The 22,145-nt window shown below is 42.4% G+C and overlaps 5 protein-coding genes and 2 pseudogenes across 5 annotated transcripts; 4 read left to right on the top strand and 3 right to left on the bottom strand.

Moving 5' to 3' along the window:
- Positions 1-1,111: 1,111 nt before the first annotated feature.
- LOC140303663 (cytidine deaminase-like) lies at positions 1,112-2,267 on the top strand. The gene is made up of 3 exons (XM_072382512.1): positions 1,112-1,253; positions 1,481-1,538; positions 1,874-2,267. The coding sequence occupies exons 1-3, from the start codon at positions 1,198-1,200 to the stop codon at positions 1,994-1,996; spliced, it is 237 nt and encodes a 78-aa protein (XP_072238613.1). The 5' UTR covers positions 1,112-1,197; the 3' UTR covers positions 1,997-2,267.
- Positions 2,268-2,677: 410 nt separating this feature from the next.
- On the top strand, positions 2,678-5,858 carry LOC140303661 (cytidine deaminase-like). Its single transcript, XM_072382511.1, has 4 exons — positions 2,678-2,929; positions 3,755-3,866; positions 4,206-4,263; positions 4,476-5,858. The coding sequence occupies exons 1-4, from the start codon at positions 2,743-2,745 to the stop codon at positions 4,605-4,607; spliced, it is 489 nt and encodes a 162-aa protein (XP_072238612.1). The 5' UTR covers positions 2,678-2,742; the 3' UTR covers positions 4,608-5,858.
- On the bottom strand, positions 5,656-9,594 carry LOC140304035 (dnaJ homolog subfamily C member 16-like). The gene is made up of 8 exons (XM_072383051.1): positions 9,552-9,594; positions 9,182-9,435; positions 8,848-9,030; positions 8,638-8,714; positions 8,298-8,378; positions 7,968-8,063; positions 6,790-6,960; positions 5,656-6,631 (listed from the first exon to the last, which is right to left on the bottom strand). Exons 1-8 carry the CDS (start codon positions 9,592-9,594, stop codon positions 6,160-6,162), a joined length of 1,377 nt encoding a protein of 458 aa, XP_072239152.1. The 3' UTR covers positions 5,656-6,159.
- Positions 9,595-9,652: 58 nt separating this feature from the next.
- On the top strand, positions 9,653-12,066 carry LOC140304034 (cytidine deaminase-like; annotated as a pseudogene).
- On the bottom strand, positions 11,864-15,802 carry LOC140304033 (dnaJ homolog subfamily C member 16-like). The gene is made up of 8 exons (XM_072383050.1): positions 15,760-15,802; positions 15,390-15,643; positions 15,056-15,238; positions 14,846-14,922; positions 14,506-14,586; positions 14,176-14,271; positions 12,998-13,168; positions 11,864-12,839 (listed from the first exon to the last, which is right to left on the bottom strand). The coding sequence occupies exons 1-8, from the start codon at positions 15,800-15,802 to the stop codon at positions 12,368-12,370; spliced, it is 1,377 nt and encodes a 458-aa protein (XP_072239151.1). The 3' UTR covers positions 11,864-12,367.
- Positions 15,803-15,860: 58 nt separating this feature from the next.
- Positions 15,861-18,274, top strand: LOC140304032 (cytidine deaminase-like; annotated as a pseudogene).
- On the bottom strand, positions 18,072-20,787 carry LOC140303660 (dnaJ homolog subfamily C member 16-like). The gene is made up of 4 exons (XM_072382510.1): positions 20,712-20,787; positions 20,384-20,479; positions 19,206-19,376; positions 18,072-19,047 (listed from the first exon to the last, which is right to left on the bottom strand). Exons 1-4 carry the CDS (start codon positions 20,783-20,785, stop codon positions 18,576-18,578), a joined length of 813 nt encoding a protein of 270 aa, XP_072238611.1. The 5' UTR covers positions 20,786-20,787; the 3' UTR covers positions 18,072-18,575.
- Between the last annotated feature and the right edge of the window lie 1,358 nt (positions 20,788-22,145).

Here is a 22,145-nt window from a genome sequence, read left to right as displayed (position 1 = left end):
ACAGTGCAAACAACAAAACCACCTCACCTTCCTTCATGACAGTGCTGACATCGAAGCAAGTGATTGGCTGTGACTGCACCCTCTCCCCTTTCCCTCTGTCCCATTTACATTTAAAGCTGAGCCACAATAGACTCCATCACAGTGTCTTTACAACTTTACAAAGCCCAAGAGCAAGTATGGGTGAAGGCTTGTCCCAAGAAACAGTTAAAATGCTGATTCGTCGGTCCCAGGAGGCAAAGAAGCACGCTTACTGTCATTACAGCAAATTCAGAGTGGGAGCTGCTCTCCTGACCCAGGACAACTCTGTGATTACAGGAGAGCTGCGTGTGAAACAGTGGAGTGACAACTGAAGAGATTAATTACTACTATGTGGATAACATTTTGTTTTAGGGTGAACAGATCATTTGAATTGATTGCTAACTATTGTGTTTCTCTGTTGTTGAGAATCAATTTAATCAATCAATCAATCAATCTGAACACTGTAATTGTACATCAGGGGGATCTGAAAGTTTGTGCTGCTACACAGTGTTAATGAAGTGAAATCATCCTTTATGAATCCCAAAGAGAATTTATATACAGTGTGACGATTACCTCATGCTTCAAATGACTGGACTTTGTGAGGAAATCTCAGAGTAAATGTTTATTTCTAACATACAGCAGCCCATTATTAAATCCACTTCAGGACAAGCCTTCATCATTCCAGACGACTGAATCAAGTAACTTTTCTCAAGATGGGTAAATTTGAATTTTCCTATTAGAGGACATATCCTGCCATTACTTCGTTGTTTTGGGGTATAATTTGCATATAATGTGTAAAAAATATGCAAATTGCTTTTATCAAGATGAGTACATTTAAACTTTTCCACGAGAGGATACATTCTGCCTTTGCATCACTGTGTGGACATTGCTGGGTATATATCGACAGGGATGTCAAAGACACAGCTGTCCTGTCAGTGTTGCTGGACAGTACAAAGCTTGACAAGTCAGGTGTCCTTAAGCAGAAATGTCTGGGTGGAACAAACGACTAGCAAACAGCTCAGACAAGACAAGCAGTGGTAAACAGCCTCTTTTTGTGAAATACCATGAAATTATTCTCTGTCTTCTTTAAAAAAGAAAAAATGTCCGCTGTTGTCTCCGGCAGGTTGCAATGTGGAGAATGCATGTTACAATCTGGGAGTGTGTGCTGAAAGGAATGCTATGTCAAAGGCAGTGTCAGAAGGCTACCGGAGTTTCAAGGCCATTGCAATTGCCAGGTAAGATGTACCTGCGGCTAACAAGGCAATTCCACATTGCTTCATACACGTAAGTCAGTTCATGTTGTTCGACCAGGAAGCTGAGATATGTCTAAGTATGAATTCCTCTGACACTGAAAACAGCTTGGTCAGGATTTGTGTATTTGTGTTTAGGTATTTGTATCTACATCATAAGCATGTGACTGCCTGCAAAAGATGCTTTATGTTTCCACTTCCATTCTTTGCAGTGATTTGTGTGACCAGTTCATCTCTCCATGTGGAGGCTGCAGACAGTTCATGAGAGAGGTATCATCTTTTCCTGTTTGGCTCTTTTTCTTTTTTTTCTTTTTTAAAGGAACCTTTAGTCTCCAGGCAGTTATTGTTCCCAGTTAAATAATTTAGGAAGATATAAATGTTTCAACTTAGAATTATTCACTCTAAGAGACACGTGAGAAGGAATATGTATACTGCCTTGCACTAGTCTGAGTAACACATTAGACAGTGCTAGTTTCTTATCAACATGTTGCTGCCCAACACTGTGCACTGCTGAGAGCAAAGAGTAAGACTTCTTTGAAAAAGAGAGAAGCTTTGTGCAAAAACTGAGATATGATCACCCCCCCCCCCCCTTGTTCCATTTACAGTTTGGGTCCAACTGGGAAGTTTACCTGACAAAGACTGATGACACATACAAGAAGATGACTGTGGACGAGTTGCTACCCGTCTCCTTTGGTCCTGTGGATCTGACCATGAAGAAAAGTGATTGATATGAAGTGATTCTAACGTGTACTGCACCTGTTTTCTAACACATAGAGATTTCAATATCTTCATATGGCATTAAATAAAATTATGTGCACACATTCTAATAAACTAACAATGTTACCAAAGGAGTTTTTGAGGTACACTTCCTTTCTTACGGTTAGATTCGGGCACAGTTCAAGTTGAAAGGACAAACAAGGGAAAAATATACAATTTAGCTCATCAACGTACTGCAAATATTTTGTTAAGCAGCAGAATAATCAATAGTCGAGAAGGCAGACAAGAGAACAGGCAAAACATTTAAGCTGCCAGTAGAATTCGTTCCATCTGTGATTTGTTGCTCTGCTGAAATTGTGCACTAGCATTTACTGAGGTTTAGGTTTAAAGTGAAGAAAGAGAGTATAATATGAAAGGATCTCTGGTTTCTTCCTGATTCAGACAATCAGAAATAATGCAGTTTAAATCAGTCCCATTTAAGAGGTTACAAGCAAGGAAGAAAAGGCCATTTTCTGTTTCTCAGCAGTTGTTGTCCGAAATTATTTTCAATGCTAAGGTTAAGAGTGCCAATGTGAAGATGAAAAGTGTTGATGAAAAGATGAAAGCGCTTACAACAAAACTGCCTCACCTTCCTTTGTGACAGCGTGCTGACACCCACGCGAATGATTGGCTGTGACTGCACCCTCTCCCCTTTCCCTCTGTCCCATTCGGGCTCATTCACTGACTCAAAACAACTTCACAAAGCCCAAGAGCAAGTATGGATGTAGTCAAGTCCAGCTGGGGGGTTGCGGATATTGAGAACCAAAGCTCCAGAGGCTTGTCCCAAGAAACAGTTAAAATGCTGATTTGTCGGTCCCAGGACGCAAAGAAGCACGCTTACTGTCCTTACAGCAAATTCAGAGTGGGAGCTGCTCTCCTGACCCTCGACAACTCTGTGATTACAGGTGAGCTGCGTGTGAAACAGTGGAGTGACAAATGAAATGTGGATAAGTGGTAGTTTTAGGGTTAACAGAAAATCAACGTCACTGCTTATCACTTGTGTTTCTCAGTTGTTGAGAATCAGTCCAAAAAACGGCAGTAATTCTTCTGGGATAAAAGTAAGTAGGTACTGTCAGTTTTATATACGGTATATATATTAAGATAAATGAGAGCTCCAATATTATGCAAAATTTGACACTACTTGCTGTTTGAGATAATCTGCCTGGTTAGAGATTACATCATTTGAACACTTTCCCAGCCCCGAACATTGAAATTCTACATAAGGGTGATCTGAAGTTCATGCTGCTACACAGTGTTAATGATTCCCAGACAGTTCAAATGACTGGACTTGGTGAAGAAAGCTCAGAGAAAAGCTTTCACATTCAGCAGCCCATTATCAAATCCACTCCAGGACAAGCCTTCATCATTCCAATTGACTGAATCAAATCTGTTTTCTTAAAATGGGTGAATTTGAACTTTCCCATGACCGGGCACGTTTTGCCTTTGCATCACTATGTCAACATCGCTGGATATATTGACAGGGATGTCAAAGACACAGCTGTCCTGTCAGTGTTGTTGGACGGTACAAAGCTTGACAAGTCACGTGTCCTTAAGCAGAAATTTCCTGAGTGGAGCAAACAACTAGCAAAGAGCTGTGGGTCCAAAGAGCCACTCGCTAACTATATGGTTAGACCAGAATTGGTAAACAGACTGTTCCTTATATGGTGAAAAGAGCGTCCTTTCAAGGCACAGGCTTTAATTTATTCTGTGTGTGCTGTTGTCTCCGGCAGGTTGCAATGTGGAGAATGCATGTTACAATCTGGGAGTGTGTGCTGAAAGGAATGCTCTGTCAAAGGCAGTGTCAGAAGGCTACCGAAGTTTCAAGGCCATTGCAATTGCCAGGTAAGATGTACCTGCGGCTAACAAGGCTGTAAACTGGAAGGTTCTTTGTTTTCTAAAGTCATCGCTTCTGTCTTACCAAATCACATGACTCACTTTAGGTTGCATTACTTATTTCAAGCTTCCAAACCTAAAAAAAAAAAATTCCACATTGCTTCATACACGTAGGTCAGTTCATGTTGTTCGACCAGGAAGCTGAGATATGTCTAAGTATGAATTCCTCTGACACTGAAAACAGCTTGGTCAGGATTTGTGTATTTGTGTTTAGGTATTTGTATCTACATCATAAGCATGTGACTGCCTGCAAAAGATGCTTTATGTTTCCACTTCCATTCTTTGCAGTGATTTCTGTGACCAGTTCATCTCTCCATGTGGAGGCTGCAGACAGTTCATGAGAGAGGTATCATCTTTTCCTGTTTGGCTTGATGCTCCTTTTCTTTTTCTTTTTCTTTTTTTAAAGGAATCTTTAGTCTCCAGACAGTGATTGTTCCCAGTTAATGAATTTAGGGGGATGTAAATGTTTCAACTTACCAACATGTTGCTTCCTGCCCAACACTGTGCACTGCTATGAGTTATGATCATTTTCCCAACCTCCCCTTGTTCTATTTACAGTTTGGGTCCAAGTGGGAAGTTTACCTGACAAAGACTGATGGCTCATACAAGAAGATGACTGTGGACGAGTTGCTACCCGACTCCTTTGGTCCTGAGGATCTGACCATGAAGAAAAGTGATCGATATTCCTAAAGAGTACTGAACCCGTTTTCTAACACACACACATCTCAATATCTTACTAGAAGCATTCCACTGACAATATATCCCCATCCCTCAAATCAAGCCTTAACCCTCAAATATCCCTTTGGACTCATGGAGAAAGCATTTATAGCAGGTTCCAGTAAACCGGTGTCGTATAAAGTTTGGTCCTCATAATCCAAACACACACACACACAGACAGGTGTTGCTGTCTTGAAACACCATGACATGCGCTATGCTTGACCTGTACATTGAACATGTATAAATGTTAAGCTGTATGTATTCATGGTAAAGGTTTGCTCTTGTATTGTGTGCCACGTATAAATGCTATTTAAAGTCCTTATCTATACTAAAATATCAATAAAGGACAAAGTGTGGAAAAATTCATTCTACCTTGATTTATGGCCTAATTACCAACTTAAATACAGTGAATGCACCGTTATGGTAGATAAAAAATATTTATTAGTTTAAAGAAGCATGAAATAAAATTATGTGCACACATTCTAATAAACTAACAACGTTACCAAAGGAGTTTTTGAGGTACACTTCCTTTCTTACGGTTAGATTCGGGCACAGTTCAAGTTGAAAGGACAAACAAGGGAAAAATATACAATTTAGCTCATCAACGTACTGCAAATATTTTGTTGAGCAGCAGAATAATCAATAGTCGAGAAGGCAGACAAGAGAACGGGCAAAACATTTAAGCTGCCAGTAGAATTCGTTCCATCTGTGATTCGTAGGTCTGCTGACACCGTGCACTAGCATTTACTGAGGTTTAGGTTTAAAGTGAAGAAAGAGAGTATACTATGAAAGGATCTCTGGTTTCTTCCTGATTCAGACAATCAGAAATAACGCAGTTTAAATCAGTCCCATTTAAGAGGTTACCAGCAAGGAAGAAAAGGCCATTTTCTGTTTCTCAGCAGTTGTCTGAAATTATATTTAATGTTTTAATTTCATGTTATCATTTCTTTTTAATTTTATCCCTAAAACAGTATTAAGACATTGCAACTTTAACTAAGCACAAAAAAAAACAAATGGAAACTCGTTACGACGCCAGTGCAACGGGCTGGTTTGCAGGCCAACGTGAAGACCTGAGCACATGAAGCAGAATTCTCCATCAGAAGGGAACATACAAACTCAAACTCTAAAGATCTAAGCTGAAAATAGCTTTCCAGACTCGAAGTGCATTTTAGAGGCTCTGTGCGTTTTAAAGAAATTAAAACAGTGCAAAGAAAAAAAGAAGAAGCATGTTTTCCAGGCTGCATGACATCACCTAATGAGCGTGTTCATCCGATGGACGCACAGCGCTGGCTACGTTTAGCTCCTGTGCCATGATGCATGCCGACTCTATGTGGATGTGATTAAGCAATATGGGAATTTGCATTTTGCAATCCTAACACGCCTCTGCAACCTGCTGCTGCTCAAACGGTTCCAACAGCTCAGTGTCGATCTATATTTACAAAACAAACTTAAATATCAATTTGAAAAGCACAACATTGCTCTGCAGTTTGTTCTTGTTTTTTTGCTTTCGTCGCTCAGTTTCTGCTTAAGTGTTGGTGGTGTCGAGTGTCGGCCAAGCAGGGACCTGTAATCTGGGCAGGGTTCCCTCCATTAGCCTCTCCATCCAGAGTCCAAGCCTGTCCAGCTTGTGATGGACTTCTATGTTAGTGGCCCTGCTGGAGCCTCTTTTAGGTACGGCACCGTCCTCCCTGGAATGGGACCGAGATCGGGAGTGAGAGCTCGACCTGGACCTTGAGCGCGATTTTCTCTTGCTGTCAAAGGAAAACGAGGTCTCAGAGGAAGAGTCGTTGGGATCGTCCCCTATGAAGACGGGTCTGAAGTGACAAAAATATTTCTTGTAGCCATTGAGGGCCAGGACGTGGCCGGAGTAGTCTGAAGATTCTTCGTCGTCTGAATGGCTCTCGCTCGGTCCAGCAGAACAGGCTGAGCGAAGGAGTGAGGTCATCCAGTGGCGGTGCTTATCAGCATTGAGGAAGGAGAAGTGAAGGGTCTGAGTCCTGCAGGTGGGCAGCCAAAGGGTTTAGCATCAGGAACGTGGAAATATGGTGAGCAGACAAATACTTGAAGGCACAATCATCATAACTGACCAACTCTCTGATGAGAAATAAACAGACGAAAATAAACCAGAACTTAAGGGATGAATGCTGCGACTTACCCGGAGAAAGAAAAAACCTCCTTGGCAAATTTCCTGAGCAAAGCGTTCTTGGAGGCATTGGTGAGCACCAGCACAACATTGATGTGACCAGGTCTCAGCTTGACAAGGTTACTGGTGTATGTAATGTCTGTCAGCTCCGTCACCTCCACAAAGTCCTTCTTTGGAGGACGGCTGGACAAACGAGAAAGACAAAGGAAGCCTATGACTCTGCAGCCCGTGTGATTCTAAACATCCGTTTTATCCCGTCAGGTGGTTTGAGACAGATTCTGTTTTACATCATGTGTAACGTCTAAGTTAATTTGGGAAGATCCACTCGTGATCAGGGCCGATCCTGATGGCAGTGCTATAGAACAAAAGCTACTGTGAGCACACTCCACAATACAGTGTCTACAAGGTGGTGCCAAATGACCTGTGCTTCCGCTCATGAGGTGATCGGTCAGGCCGATCCGTTTGTCAGATCGTATTTGACAGTAAAACTGCAGTGTTTAAAAAAGCAGCCATGGCAACAAGCAAATAATTGATGTTATAACTTTACAAATCAGCTGCAAAGTCCATGTCATTTAAGTTAGTGACTCCAGGGCAGGTCCTGGCCAGCATCTCTCAGTTTTATGGCCATATGTGTAGTTATTACAATGTTTACAAAGCTATGCTGCGACAGCATATGAAACAAATATGATGGAAAGTGTCTACAGTTGCATTCTTGCTGTGCGTCAGTAGGGGTGACTGACTTGTGGAAAACTACCAGCTGCAGGTCCATAAACCATCTTAAGTGTCAGCAATAATATCAGGTTGAGGATGATCGGACGAGGGCCGGACAACAGAGACTTTATCAATCTGAAGACATAATAAAGCTGATGGAGCAACTGTAAAGCAAAACTTAAACTCTAATCCCCGCAGGAAATTGCTATGGATAAGAAAACTATACATAAATGAGGTGAGCTGGATACATTCCTGTTTTCACTTAAATCACTTAGTACGGTGTAATCATTAACCAAATCCAACTAAAGAGGTCAGAACACTGTTTCCAGTTTCGCTATATTTATATAACCCTACAAGTGGCTCCTATGGTAAGTCATCAAACATGTCCACGTGACACCCGGTTTGGCAGCTGGCCTGTGAAAACATTTTGTCAGTGTATTTTGTGTCCATCTTGTGTTTGATTGATGTTACTACATCACCTTGATGTATTTGCTCTGCTCGATGCGTCTTCCTCAGTTTGTGTTGTGGGTTGCTCCTTTGGCTTTGGTTTTCGGGGTTTGTTCTCACCAGGCTCACTGAAATGATATTAAAAAAAAAATAATAAAATACATCCTCACTGCAGATACCAAAAGCTCTGACTCTCAATGGTGGCCTGAAATAATCGAATGGAACTGACAAAGACTGTAAGTTGATCCAGTTTCTAAATTACACTTTCAATTGTAGTATAAGAACTCTTATTTGAACCTATTCTAAGTAAGATATTTAGGCAACATGATTAAAATGCCTTGAGCAGTCATGCTTCTTTTTACCTGAAAGCCTGAATGATAACGGTGCCAAAAAGTATGAAAAGAGCTGAGAAGATCAAGGACAGAATGGGCATCATCTCTCGCCTAAAAGACAAAAAGCAGACTGTTACCAACACAAAATGTGGGGGGAAATTATGCAACACCGTGTGCATTCTCCGAGAAGGAAATCTGGCCTCTACATATCGTAGCATATACACAAGTACTTATGGAGCATTCACCAGGTAAACACCGGTCTTGGGGCAGAAGCATTACTCAGCTTCTGATCTGCTTTCAAAAGCCATCAACAACAACAACCATCTCTTGCACTGCATTCTGCTGACTGCCTTGGTGAGTAGTGTCTTACCAGTTTGAGTAGAGGAGGTCATCATATATTTGAATAATGTAGTCATAGGCTGCATTCATCCACTGAATGAAAAAAATCTGGAGAGCAGATGAAAAATGAAATAGAAACAGTGAGATTAATAAAGAAATAAATCAAACAGAATCAGGCGTATGCAGAACAGACCTGGTGGTCCTCACGCAGAGGTCAGAGTGTGTGCTTGCTGTGACTTACGGGGGCCATCTCGTTGTTGAGTTCTGGCAAGGTGGTGTCTGAGCTCAGGTAGGTGGGGTCTTTCTGAAGGAGCTCCAGCTGCTCGTGGAGACGGTACTTGTCTTCTTCACTGCCATTCCAGCCACCACTCACAGAGCGGTACAGGACCCTACCAGTCTGGCTCCGCCTCTCCAGAATCACCACCTGTCAGTGTGATTGCATTGAGGCATTGCAGAACACATCCAATTAAAACTGACACGTCCAGTGAAAAGCAAATACAAACGCCTTTGTTTATCGTGTTAAGAGACGAGAAAACTGTTGTGTAAAATGTGCTCTGTGTATGCAGACCCCTGACCTGAGGCGAGACCGCAGCCTGGTTGCGTAGAAGCGCCTGACAAAGAGGCTGCTGTTGACGCTGGTAAACGTATGCGAACCGCAGCACGTCTTTTCTGTTAGCGGTGGCAAAGTCCAGGAAGGCCTTGTTGCCTGGAAGAAAAGCTTCATCCTCCCCTGTGATTAGCAGCACGCAGTACCTGCAAATCACAGTAAATTCAGCTACAGCAACAACATTTTCAGCACTGCAGCTCCTCTCCGACTCCTCTGTTTGGACTTAAGCCTCTTACAGTTGTCCTACCACATGTCAAAGAAAATCTACTCCTGTTAGAATTTGGATTTGCATTTTCCTTCACTTTAGCAGAAGTGGTCGGGAAGATGGGAGAGGAAACGAGGACAGCCCATTATCAAATCCACTCCAGGACAAGCCTTCATCATTCCAAATGACTGAATCAAATCTTATTTCTTAAAATGGGTGAATTTGAACTTTCCCATGACCGGGCACGTTTTGCCTTTGCATCACTATGTCAACATCGCTGGATATATTGACAGGGATGTCAAAGACACAGCTGTCCTGTCAGTGTTGTTGGACGGTACAAAGCTTGACAAGTCACGTGTCCTTAAGCAGAAATTTCCTGAGTGGAGCAAACAACTAGCAAAGAGCTGTGGGTCCAAAGAGCCACTCGCTAACTATGTGGTTAGACCAGAATTGGTAAACAGACTGTTCCTTATATGGTGAAAAGAGCGTCCTTTCAAGGCACAGGCTTTAATTTATTCTGTGTGTGCTGTTGTCTCCGGCAGGTTGCAATGTGGAGAATGCATGTTACAATCTGGGAGTGTGTGCTGAAAGGAATGCTCTGTCAAAGGCAGTGTCAGAAGGCTACCGGAGTTTCAAGGCCATTGCAATTGCCAGGTAAGATGTACCTGCGGCTAACAAGGCTGTAAACTGGAAGGTTCTTTGTTTTCTAAAGTCATCGCTTCTGTCTTACCAAATCACATGACTCACTTTAGGTTGCATTACTTATTTCAAGCTTCCAAACCTAAAAAAAAAAAATTCCACATTCCTTCATACACGTAGGTCAGTTCATGTTGTTCGATCAGGAAGCTGAGATATGTCTAAGTATGAATTCCTCTGACACTGAAAACAGCTTGGTCAGAATTTGTGTATTTGTGTTTAGGTATTTGTATCTACATCATAAGCATGTGACTGCCTGCAAAAGATGCTTTATGTTTCCACTTCCATTCTTTGCAGTGATTTCTGTGACCAGTTCATCTCTCCATGTGGAGGCTGCAGACAGTTCATGAGAGAGGTATCATCTTTTCCTGTTTGGCTTGATGCTCCTTTTCTTTTTCTTTTTTTTTTTAAAGGAATCTTTAGTCTCCAGACAGTGATTGTTCCCAGTTAATGAATTTAGGGGGATGTAAATGTTTCAACTTACCAACATGTTGCTTCCTGCCCAACACTGTGCACTGCTATGAGTTATGATCATTTTCCCAACCTCCCCTTGTTCTATTTACAGTTTGGATCCAAGTGGGAAGTTTACCTGACAAAGACTGATGGCTCATACAAGAAGATGACTGTGGACGAGTTGCTACCCGACTCCTTTGGTCCTGAGGATCTGACCATGAAGAAAAGTGATCGATATTCCTAAAGAGTACTGAACCCGTTTTCTAACACACACACATCTCAATATCTTACTAGAAGCATTCCACTGACAATATATCCCCATCCCTCAAATCAAGCCTTAACCCTCAAATATCCCTTTGGACTCATGGAGAAAGCATTTATAGCAGGTTCCAGTAAACCGGTGTCGTATAAAGTTTGGTCCTCATAATCCAAACACACACACACACACACAGACAGGTGTTCCTGTCTTGAAACACCATGACATGCACTATGCTTGACCTGTACATTGAACATGTATAAATGTTAAGCTGTATGTATTTATGGTAAAGGTTTGCTCTTGTATTGTGTGCCACGTATAAATGCTATTTAAAGTCCTTATCTATACTAAAATATCAATAAAGGACAAAGTGTGGAAAAATTCATTCTACCTTGATTTATGGCCTAATTACCAACTTAAATACAGTGAATGCACCGTTATGGTAGATAAAAAATATTTATTAGTTTAAAGAAGCATGAAATAAAATTATGTGCACACATTCTAATAAACTAACAACGTTACCAAAGGAGTTTTTGAGGTACACTTCCTTTCTTACGGTTAGATTCGGGCACAGTTCAAGTTGAAAGGACAAACAAGGGAAAAATATACAATTTAGCTCATCAACGTACTGCAAATATTTTGTTGAGCAGCAGAATAATCAATAGTCGAGAAGGCAGACAAGAGAACGGGCAAAACATTTAAGCTGCCAGTAGAATTCGTTCCATCTGTGATTCGTAGGTCTGCTGACACCGTGCACTAGCATTTACTGAGGTTTAGGTTTAAAGTGAAGAAAGAGAGTATAATATGAAAGGATCTCTGGTTTCTTCCTGATTCAGACAATCAGAAATAACGCAGTTTAAATCAGTCCCATTTAAGAGGTTACCAGCAAGGAAGAAAAGGCCATTTTCTGTTTCTCAGCAGTTGTCTGAAATTATATTTAATGTTTTAATTTCATGTTATCATTTCTTTTTAATTTTATCCCTAAAACAGTATTAAGACATTGCAACTTTAACTAAGCACAAAAAAAAACAAATGGAAACTCGTTACGACGCCAGTGCAACGGGCTGGTTTGCAGGCCAACGTGAAGACCTGAGCACATGAAGCAGAATTCTCCATCAGAAGGGAACATACAAACTCAAACTCTAAAGATCTAAGCTGAAAATAGCTTTCCAGACTCGAAGTGCATTTTAGAGGCTCTGTGCGTTTTAAAGAAATTAAAACAGTGCAAAGAAAAAAAGAAGAAGCATGTTTTCCAGGCTGCATGACATCACCTAATGAGCGTGTTCATCCGATGGACGCACAGCGCTGGCTACGTTTAGCTCCTGTGCCATGATGCATGCCGACTCTATGTGGATGTGATTAAGCAATATGGGAATTTGCATTTTGCAATCCTAACACGCCTCTGCAACCTGCTGCTGCTCAAACGGTTCCAACAGCTCAGTGTCGATCTATATTTACAAAACAAACTTAAATATCAATTTGAAAAGCACAACATTGCTCTGCAGTTTGTTCTTGTTTTTTTGCTTTCGTCGCTCAGTTTCTGCTTAAGTGTTGGTGGTGTCGAGTGTCGGCCAAGCAGGGACCTGTAATCTGGGCAGGGTTCCCTCCATTAGCCTCTCCATCCAGAGTCCAAGCCTGTCCAGCTTGTGATGGACTTCTATGTTAGTGGCCCTGCTGGAGCCTCTTTTAGGTACGGCACCGTCCTCCCTGGAATGGGACCGAGATCGGGAGTGAGAGCTCGACCTGGACCTTGAGCGCGATTTTCTCTTGCTGTCAAAGGAAAACGAGGTCTCAGAGGAAGAGTCGTTGGGATCGTCCCCTATGAAGACGGGTCTGAAGTGACAAAAATATTTCTTGTAGCCATTGAGGGCCAGGACGTGGCCGGAGTAGTCTGAAGATTCTTCGTCGTCTGAATGGCTCTCGCTCGGTCCAGCAGAACAGGCTGAGCGAAGGAGTGAGGTCATCCAGTGGCGGTGCTTATCAGCATTGAGGAAGGAGAAGTGAAGGGTCTGAGTCCTGCAGGTGGGCAGCCAAAGGGTTTAGCATCAGGAACGTGGAAATATGGTGAGCAGACAAATACTTGAAGGCACAATCATCATAACTGACCAACTCTCTGATGAGAAATAAACAGACGAAAATAAACCAGAACTTAAGGGATGAATGCTGCGACTTACCCGGAGAAAGAAAAAACCTCCTTGGCAAATTTCCTGAGCAAAGCGTTCTTGGAGGCATTGGTGAGCACCAGCACAACATTGATGTGACCAGGTCTCAGCTTGACAAGGTTACTGGTGTATGTAATGTCTGTCAGCTCCGTCACCTCCACAAAGTCCTTCTTTGGAGGACGGCTGGACAAACGAGAAAGACAAAGGAAGCCTATGACTCTGCAGCCCGTGTGATTCTAAACATCCGTTTTATCCCGTCAGGTGGTTTGAGACAGATTCTGTTTTACATCATGTGTAACGTCTAAGTTAATTTGGGAAGATCCACTCGTGATCAGGGCCGATCCTGATGGCAGTGCTATAGAACAAAAGCTACTGTGAGCACACTCCACAATACAGTGTCTACAAGGTGGTGCCAAATGACCTGTGCTTCCGCTCATGAGGTGATCGGTCAGGCCGATCCGTTTGTCAGATCGTATTTGACAGTAAAACTGCAGTGTTTAAAAAAGCAGCCATGGCAACAAGCAAATAATTGATGTTATAACTTTACAAATCAGCTGCAAAGTCCATGTCATTTAAGTTAGTGACTCCAGGGCAGGTCCTGGCCAGCATCTCTCAGTTTTATGGCCATATGTGTAGTTATTACAATGTTTACAAAGCTATGCTGCGACAGCATATGAAACAAATATGATGGAAAGTGTCTACAGTTGCATTCTTGCTGTGCGTCAGTAGGGGTGACTGACTTGTGGAAAACTACCAGCTGCAGGTCCATAAACCATCTTAAGTGTCAGCAATAATATCAGGTTGAGGATGATCGGACGAGGGCCGGACAACAGAGACTTTATCAATCTGAAGACATAATAAAGCTGATGGAGCAACTGTAAAGCAAAACTTAAACTCTAATCCCCGCAGGAAATTGCTATGGATAAGAAAACTATACATAAATGAGGTGAGCTGGATACATTCCTGTTTTCACTTAAATCACTTAGTACGGTGTAATCATTAACCAAATCCAACTAAAGAGGTCAGAACACTGTTTCCAGTTTCGCTATATTTATATAACCCTACAAGTGGCTCCTATGGTAAGTCATCAAACATGTCCACGTGACACCCGGTTTGGCAGCTGGCCTGTGAAAACATTTTGTCAGTGTATTTTGTGTCCATCTTGTGTTTGATTGATGTTACTACATCACCTTGATGTATTTGCTCTGCTCGATGCGTCTTCCTCAGTTTGTGTTGTGGGTTGCTCCTTTGGCTTTGGTTTTCGGGGTTTGTTCTCACCAGGCTCACTGAAATGATATTAAAAAAAAAATAATAAAATACATCCTCACTGCAGATACCAAAAGCTCTGACTCTCAATGGTGGCCTGAAATAATCGAATGGAACTGACAAAGACTGTAAGTTGATCCAGTTTCTAAATTACACTTTCAATTGTAGTATAAGAACTCTTATTTGAACCTATTCTAAGTAAGATATTTAGGCAACATGATTAAAATGCCTTGAGCAGTCATGCTTCTTTTTACCTGAAAGCCTGAATGATAACGGTGCCAAAAAGTATGAAAAGAGCTGAGAAGATCAAGGACAGAATGGGCATCATCTCTCGCCTAAAAGACAAAAAGCAGACTGTTACCAACACAAAATGTGGGGGGAAATTATGCAACACCGTGTGCATTCTCCGAGAAGGAAATCTGGCCTCTACATATCGTAGCATATACACAAGTACTTATGGAGCATTCACCAGGTAAACACCGGTCTTGGGGCAGAAGCATTACTCAGCTTCTGATCTGCTTTCAAAAGCCATCAACAACAACAACCATCTCTTGCACTGCATTCTGCTGACTGCCTTGGTGAGTAGTGTCTTACCAGTTTGAGTAGAGGAGGTCATCATATATTTGAATAATGTAGTCATAGGCTGCATTCATCCACTGAATGAAAAAAATCTGGAGAGCAGATGAAAAATGAAATAGAAACAGTGAGATTAATAAAGAAATAAATCAAACAGAATCAGGCGTATGCAGAACAGACCTGGTGGTCCTCACGCAGAGGTCAGAGTGTGTGCTTGCTGTGACTTACGGGGGCCATCTCGTTGTTGAGTTCTGGCAAGGTGGTGTCTGAGCTCAGGTAGGTGGGGTCTTTCTGAAGGAGCTCCAGCTGCTCGTGGAGACGGTACTTGTCTTCTTCACTGCCATTCCAGCCACCACTCACAGAGCGGTACAGGACCCTACCAGTCTGGCTCCGCCTCTCCAGAATCACCACCTGTCAGTGTGATTGCATTGAGGCATTGCAGAACACATCCAATTAAAACTGACACGTCCAGTGAAAAGCAAATACAAACGCCTTTGTTTATCGTGTTAAGAGACGAGAAAACTGTTGTGTAAAATGTGCTCTGTGTATGCAGACCCCTGACCTGAGGCGAGACCGCAGCCTGGTTGCGTAGAAGCGCCTGACAAAGAGGCTGCTGTTGACGCTGGTAAACGTATGCGAACCGCAGCACGTCTTTTCTGTTAGCGGTGGCAAAGTCCAGGAAGGCCTTGTTGCCTGGAAGAAAAGCTTCATCCTCCCCTGTGATTAGCAGCACGCAGTACCTGCAAATCACAGTAAATTCAGCTACAGCAACAACATTTTCAGCACTGCAGCTCCTCTCCGACTCCTCTGTTTGGACTTAAGCCTCTTACAGTTGTCCTACCACATGTCAAAGAAAATCTACTCCTGTTAGAATTTGGATTTGCATTTTCCTTCACTTTAGCAGAAGTGGTCGGGAAGATGGGAGAGGAAACGAGGACAGCCCATTATCAAATCCACTCCAGGACAAGCCTTCATCATTCCAAATGACTGAATCAAATCTTATTTCTTAAAATGGGTGAATTTGAACTTTCCCATGACCGGGCACGTTTTGCCTTTGCATCACTATGTCAACATCGCTGGATATATTGACAGGGATGTCAAAGACACAGCTGTCCTGTCAGTGTTGTTGGACGGTACAAAGCTTGACAAGTCACGTGTCCTTAAGCAGAAATTTCCTGAGTGGAGCAAACAACTAGCAAAGAGCTGTGGGTCCAAAGAGCCACTCGCTAACTATGTGGTTAGACCAGAATTGGTAAACAGACTGTTCCTTATATGGTGAAAAGAGCGTCCTTTCAAGGCACAGGCTTTAATTTATTCTGTGTGTGCTGTTGTCTCCGGCAGGTTGCAATGTGGAGAATGCATGTTACAATCTGGGAGTGTGTGCTGAAAGGAATGCTCTGTCAAAGGCAGTGTCAGAAGGCTACCGGAGTTTCAAGGCCATTGCAATTGCCAGGTAAGATGTACCTGCGGCTAACAAGGCTGTAAACTGGAAGGTTCTTTGTTTTCTAAAGTCATCGCTTCTGTCTTACCAAATCACATGACTCACTTTAGGTTGCATTACTTATTTCAAGCTTCCAAACCTAAAAAAAAAAAATTCCACATTCCTTCATACACGTAGGTCAGTTCATGTTGTTCGATCAGGAAGCTGAGATATGTCTAAGTATGAATTCCTCTGACACTGAAAACAGCTTGGTCAGAATTTGTGTATTTGTGTTTAGGTATTTGTATCTACATCATAAGCATGTGACTGCCTGCAAAAGATGCTTTATGTTTCCACTTCCATTCTTTGCAGTGATTTCTGTGACCAGTTCATCTCTCCATGTGGAGGCTGCAGACAGTTCATGAGAGAGGTATCATCTTTTCCTGTTTGGCTTGATGCTCCTTTTCTTTTTCTTTTTTTTTTTAAAGGAATCTTTAGTCTCCAGACAGTGATTGTTCCCAGTTAATGAATTTAGGGGGATGTAAATGTTTCAACTTACCAACATGTTGCTTCCTGCCCAACACTGTGCACTGCTATGAGTTATGATCATTTTCCCAACCTCCCCTTGTTCTATTTACAGTTTGGATCCAAGTGGGAAGTTTACCTGACAAAGACTGATGGCTCATACAAGAAGATGACTGTGGACGAGTTGCTACCCGACTCCTTTGGTCCTGAGGATCTGACCATGAAGAAAAGTGATCGATATTCCTAAAGAGTACTGAACCCGTTTTCTAACACACACACATCTCAATATCTTACTAGAAGCATTCCACTGACAATATATCCCCATCCCTCAAATCAAGCCTTAACCCTCAAATATCCCTTTGGACTCATGGAGAAAGCATTTATAGCAGGTTCCAGTAAACCGGTGTCGTATAAAGTTTGGTCCTCATAATCCAAACACACACACACACACACAGACAGGTGTTCCTGTCTTGAAACACCATGACATGCACTATGCTTGACCTGTACATTGAACATGTATAAATGTTAAGCTGTATGTATTTATGGTAAAGGTTTGCTCTTGTATTGTGTGCCACGTATAAATGCTATTTAAAGTCCTTATCTATACTAAAATATCAATAAAGGACAAAGTGTGGAAAAATTCATTCTACCTTGATTTATGGCCTAATTACCAACTTAAATACAGTGAATGCACCGTTATGGTAGATAAAAAATATTTATTAGTTTAAAGAAGCATGAAATAAAATTATGTGCACACATTCTAATAAACTAACAACGTTACCAAAGGAGTTTTTGAGGTACACTTCCTTTCTTACGGTTAGATTCGGGCACAGTTCAAGTTGAAAGGACAAACAAGGGAAAAATATACAATTTAGCTCATCAACGTACTGCAAATATTTTGTTGAGCAGCAGAATAATCAATAGTCGAGAAGGCAGACAAGAGAACGGGCAAAACATTTAAGCTGCCAGTAGAATTCGTTCCATCTGTGATTCGTAGGTCTGCTGACACCGTGCACTAGCATTTACTGAGGTTTAGGTTTAAAGTGAAGAAAGAGAGTATAATATGAAAGGATCTCTGGTTTCTTCCTGATTCAGACAATCAGAAATAACGCAGTTTAAATCAGTCCCATTTAAGAGGTTACCAGCAAGGAAGAAAAGGCCATTTTCTGTTTCTCAGCAGTTGTCTGAAATTATATTTAATGTTTTAATTTCATGTTATCATTTCTTTTTAATTTTATCCCTAAAACAGTATTAAGACATTGCAACTTTAACTAAGCACAAAAAAAAACAAATGGAAACTCGTTACGACGCCAGTGCAACGGGCTGGTTTGCAGGCCAACGTGAAGACCTGAGCACATGAAGCAGAATTCTCCATCAGAAGGGAACATACAAACTCAAACTCTAAAGATCTAAGCTGAAAATAGCTTTCCAGACTCGAAGTGCATTTTAGAGGCTCTGTGCGTTTTAAAGAAATTAAAACAGTGCAAAGAAAAAAAGAAGAAGCATGTTTTCCAGGCTGCATGACATCACCTAATGAGCGTGTTCATCCGATGGACGCACAGCGCTGGCTACGTTTAGCTCCTGTGCCATGATGCATGCCGACTCTATGTGGATGTGATTAAGCAATATGGGAATTTGCATTTTGCAATCCTAACACGCCTCTGCAACCTGCTGCTGCTCAAACGGTTCCAACAGCTCAGTGTCGATCTATATTTACAAAACAAACTTAAATATCAATTTGAAAAGCACAACATTGCTCTGCAGTTTGTTCTTGTTTTTTTGCTTTCGTCGCTCAGTTTCTGCTTAAGTGTTGGTGGTGTCGAGTGTCGGCCAAGCAGGGACCTGTAATCTGGGCAGGGTTCCCTCCATTAGCCTCTCCATCCAGAGTCCAAGCCTGTCCAGCTTGTGATGGACTTCTATGTTAGTGGCCCTGCTGGAGCCTCTTTTAGGTACGGCACCGTCCTCCCTGGAATGGGACCGAGATCGGGAGTGAGAGCTCGACCTGGACCTTGAGCGCGATTTTCTCTTGCTGTCAAAGGAAAACGAGGTCTCAGAGGAAGAGTCGTTGGGATCGTCCCCTATGAAGACGGGTCTGAAGTGACAAAAATATTTCTTGTAGCCATTGAGGGCCAGGACGTGGCCGGAGTAGTCTGAAGATTCTTCGTCGTCTGAATGGCTCTCGCTCGGTCCAGCAGAACAGGCTGAGCGAAGGAGTGAGGTCATCCAGTGGCGGTGCTTATCAGCATTGAGGAAGGAGAAGTGAAGGGTCTGAGTCCTGCAGGTGGGCAGCCAAAGGGTTTAGCATCAGGAACGTGGAAATATGGTGAGCAGACAAATACTTGAAGGCACAATCATCATAACTGACCAACTCTCTGATGAGAAATAAACAGACGAAAATAAACCAGAACTTAAGGGATGAATGCTGCGACTTACCCGGAGAAAGAAAAAACCTCCTTGGCAAATTTCCTGAGCAAAGCGTTCTTGGAGGCATTGGTGAGCACCAGCACAACATTGATGTGACCAGGTCTCAGCTTGACAAGGTTACTGGTGTATGTAATGTCTGTCAGCTCCGTCACCTCCACAAAGTCCTTCTTTGGAGGACGGCTGGACAAACGAGAAAGACAAAGGAAGCCTATGACTCTGCAGCCCGTGTGATTCTAAACATCCGTTTTATCCCGTCAGGTGGTTTGAGACAGATTCTGTTTTACATCATGTGTAACGTCTAAGTTAATTTGGGAAGATCCACTCGTGATCAGGGCCGATCCTGATGGCAGTGCTATAGAACAAAAGCTACTGTGAGCACACTCCACAATACAGTGTCTACAAGGTGGTGCCAAATGACCTGTGCTTCCGCTCATGAGGTGATCGGTCAGGCCGATCCGTTTGTCAGATCGTATTTGACAGTAAAACTGCAGTGTTTAAAAAAGCAGCCATGGCAACAAGCAAATAATTGATGTTATAACTTTACAAATCAGCTGCAAAGTCCATGTCATTTAAGTTAGTGACTCCAGGGCAGGTCCTGGCCAGCATCTCTCAGTTTTATGGCCATATGTGTAGTTATTACAATGTTTACAAAGCTATGCTGCGACAGCATATGAAACAAATATGATGGAAAGTGTCTACAGTTGCATTCTTGCTGTGCGTCAGTAGGGGTGACTGACTTGTGGAAAACTACCAGCTGCAGTCCATAAACCATCTTAAGTGTCAGCAATAATATCAGGTTGAGGATGATCGGGACGAGGGCCGGGACAACAGAGACTTTATCAATCTGAAGACATAATAAAGCTGATGGAGCAACTGTAAAGCAAAACTTAAACTCTAATCCCCGCAGGAAATTGCTATGGATAAGAAAACTATACATAAATGAGGTGAGCTGGATACATTCCTGTTTTCACTTAAATCACTTAGTACGGTGTAATCATTAACCAAATCCAACTAAAGAGGTCAGAACACTGTTTCCAGTTTCGCTATATTTATATAACCCTACAAGTGGCTCCTATGGTAAGTCATCAAACATGTCCACGTGACACCCGGTTTGGCAGCTGGCCTGTGAAAACATTTTGTCAGTGTATTTGTGTCCATCTTGTGTTTGATTGATGTTACTACATCACCTTGATGTATTTGCTCTGCTCGATGCGTCTTCCTCAGTTTGTGTTGTGGGTTGCTCCTTTGGCTTTGGTTTTCGGGGTTTGTTCTCACCAGGCTCACTGAAATGATATTAAAAAAAAAATAATAAAATACATCCTCACTGCAGATACAAAAGCTCTGACTCTCAATGGTGGCCTGAAATAATCGAATGAACTGACAAAGACTGTAAGTTGATCCAGTTCTAAATTACACTTTCAATTGTAGTATAAGAACTCTTATTTGAACCTATTCTAAGTAAGATATTTAGGCAACATGGATTAAAATGCCTTGAGCAGTCATGCTTCTTTTTACCTGAAAGCCTGAATGATAACGGTGCCAAAAAGTATGAAAAGAGCTGAGAAGATCAAGGACAGAATGGGCATCATCTCTCGCCTAAAAGACAAAAGCAGACTGTTACCAACACAAAATGTGGGGGGAAATTATGCAACACCGTGTGCATTCTCCGAGAAGGAAATCTGGCCTCTACATATCGTAGCATATTACACAAGTACTTATGGAGCATTCACCAGGTAAACACCGGTCTTGGGGCAGAAGCATTACTCAGCTTCTGATCTGCTTTCAAAAGCCCCCTCAACAACAACGAACCATCTCTTGCACTTGCATTCTGCTGACTGCCTTGGTGAGTAGTGTCTTAGCCAGTTTGAGTAGAGGAGGTCATCATATATTTGAATAATGTAGTCATAGGCTGCATTCATCCACTGAATGAAAAAAATCTGGAGAGCAGATGAAAAATGAAATAGAAACAGTGAGATTAATAAAGAAATAAATCAAACAGAATCAGGCGTATGCAGAACAGACCTGGTGGTCCTCACGCAGAGGTCAGAGTGTGTGCTTGCTGTGACTTACGGGGGCCATCTCGTTGTTGAGTTCTGGCAAGGTGGTGTCTGAGCTCAGGTAGGTGGGGTCTTTCTGAAGGAGCTCCAGCTGCTCGTGGAGACGGTACTTGTCTTCTTCACTGCCATTCCAGCCCACCACTCACAGAGCGGTACAGGACCCTACCAGTCCTGGCTCCGCCTCTCCAGAATCACCACCTGTCAGTGTGATTGCATTGAGGCATTGCAGGAACACATCCAATTAAAACTGACACGTCCAGTGAAAAGCAAATACAAACGCCTTTGTTCTTATCGTGTTAAGAGACGAGAAAACTGTTGTGTAAAATGTGCTCTGTGTATGCAGACCCCTGACCTGAGGCGAGACGCAGCCTGGTTGCGTAGAAGCGCCTGACAAAGAGGCTGCTGTTGACGCTGGTAAACGTATGCGAACCGCAGCACGTCTTTTCTGTTAGCGGTGGCAAAGTCCAGGAAGGCCTTGTTGCCTGGAAGAAAAGCTTCATCCTCCACCTGTGATTAGCAGCACGCAGTACCTGCAAATCACAGTAAATTCAGCTACAGCAACCAACATTTTCAGCACTGCAGCTCCTCTCCCTCTCCGACTCCTCTGTTTGGACTTAAGCCTCTTACAGTTGTCCTACCACATGTCAAAGAAAATCTACTCTGTTAGAATTTGGATTTGCATTTTCCTTCACTTTAGCAGAAGTGGTCGGGAAGATGGGAGAGGAAACGAGGACAGCCCATTATCAAATCCACTCCAGGACAAGCCTTCATCATTCCAAATGACTGAATCAAATCTTATTTCTTAAATGGGTGAATTTGAACTTTCCCATGACCGGGGCACGTTTTGCCTTTGCATCACTATGTCAACATCGCTGGATATATTGACAGGGAT

The sequence above is a fragment of the Leuresthes tenuis genome, unplaced genomic scaffold, assembly GCF_036924035.1.
Source record: "Leuresthes tenuis unplaced genomic scaffold, fLeuTen1.0.hap1 SCAF_3, whole genome shotgun sequence".
In the NCBI taxonomy this organism is placed as follows: domain Eukaryota; kingdom Metazoa; phylum Chordata; class Actinopteri; order Atheriniformes; family Atherinopsidae; genus Leuresthes; species Leuresthes tenuis.
This window is presented reverse-complemented; position numbering and strand designations above follow the sequence as displayed.

Excerpts from the sequence above, each read along its gene's own strand:
- LOC140304035 (XM_072383051.1), bottom strand. The coding sequence starts at position 9,594 with ATGAAGGCTTGTCCTGGAGTGGATTTGATAATGGGCTGTCCTC. Across the intron at positions 8,715-8,847 it reads TCAACAACGAGATGGCCCCC|ATTTTTTTCATTCAGTGGAT; the intron begins GTAAGTCACAGC and ends TCTGCTCTCCAG. Across the intron at positions 8,064-8,297 it reads GTTATCATTCAGGCTTTCAG|TGAGCCTGGTGAGAACAAAC; the intron begins GTAAAAAGAAGC and ends ATATCATTTCAG.
- LOC140303663 (XM_072382512.1), top strand. The coding sequence starts at position 1,198 with ATGTCAAAGGCAGTGTCAGAAGGCTACCGGAGTTTCAAGGCCATTGCA. Across the intron at positions 1,254-1,480 it reads AAGGCCATTGCAATTGCCAG|TGATTTGTGTGACCAGTTCA; the intron begins GTAAGATGTACC and ends CATTCTTTGCAG. Across the intron at positions 1,539-1,873 it reads GCAGACAGTTCATGAGAGAG|TTTGGGTCCAACTGGGAAGT; the intron begins GTATCATCTTTT and ends TTCCATTTACAG.
- LOC140303661 (XM_072382511.1), top strand. The coding sequence starts at position 2,743 with ATGGATGTAGTCAAGTCCAGCTGGGGGGTTGCGGATATTGAGAACCAA. Across the intron at positions 2,930-3,754 it reads CGACAACTCTGTGATTACAG|GTTGCAATGTGGAGAATGCA; the intron begins GTGAGCTGCGTG and ends TGTCTCCGGCAG. Across the intron at positions 4,264-4,475 it reads GCAGACAGTTCATGAGAGAG|TTTGGGTCCAAGTGGGAAGT; the intron begins GTATCATCTTTT and ends TTCTATTTACAG.
- LOC140304033 (XM_072383050.1), bottom strand. The coding sequence starts at position 15,802 with ATGAAGGCTTGTCCTGGAGTGGATTTGATAATGGGCTGTCCTC. Across the intron at positions 15,644-15,759 it reads TTTGATAATGGGCTGTCCTC|TCCAAACAGAGGAGTCGGAG; the intron begins GTTTCCTCTCCC and ends AAGAGGCTTAAG. Across the intron at positions 14,923-15,055 it reads TCAACAACGAGATGGCCCCC|ATTTTTTTCATTCAGTGGAT; the intron begins GTAAGTCACAGC and ends TCTGCTCTCCAG.
- LOC140303660 (XM_072382510.1), bottom strand. The coding sequence starts at position 20,785 with ATGATGCCCATTCTGTCCTTGATCTTCTCAGCTCTTTTCATACTTTTT. Across the intron at positions 20,480-20,711 it reads GTTATCATTCAGGCTTTCAG|TGAGCCTGGTGAGAACAAAC; the intron begins GTAAAAAGAAGC and ends ATATCATTTCAG. Across the intron at positions 19,377-20,383 it reads AGCAGAGCAAATACATCAAG|CCGTCCTCCAAAGAAGGACT; the intron begins GTGATGTAGTAA and ends TCGTTTGTCCAG.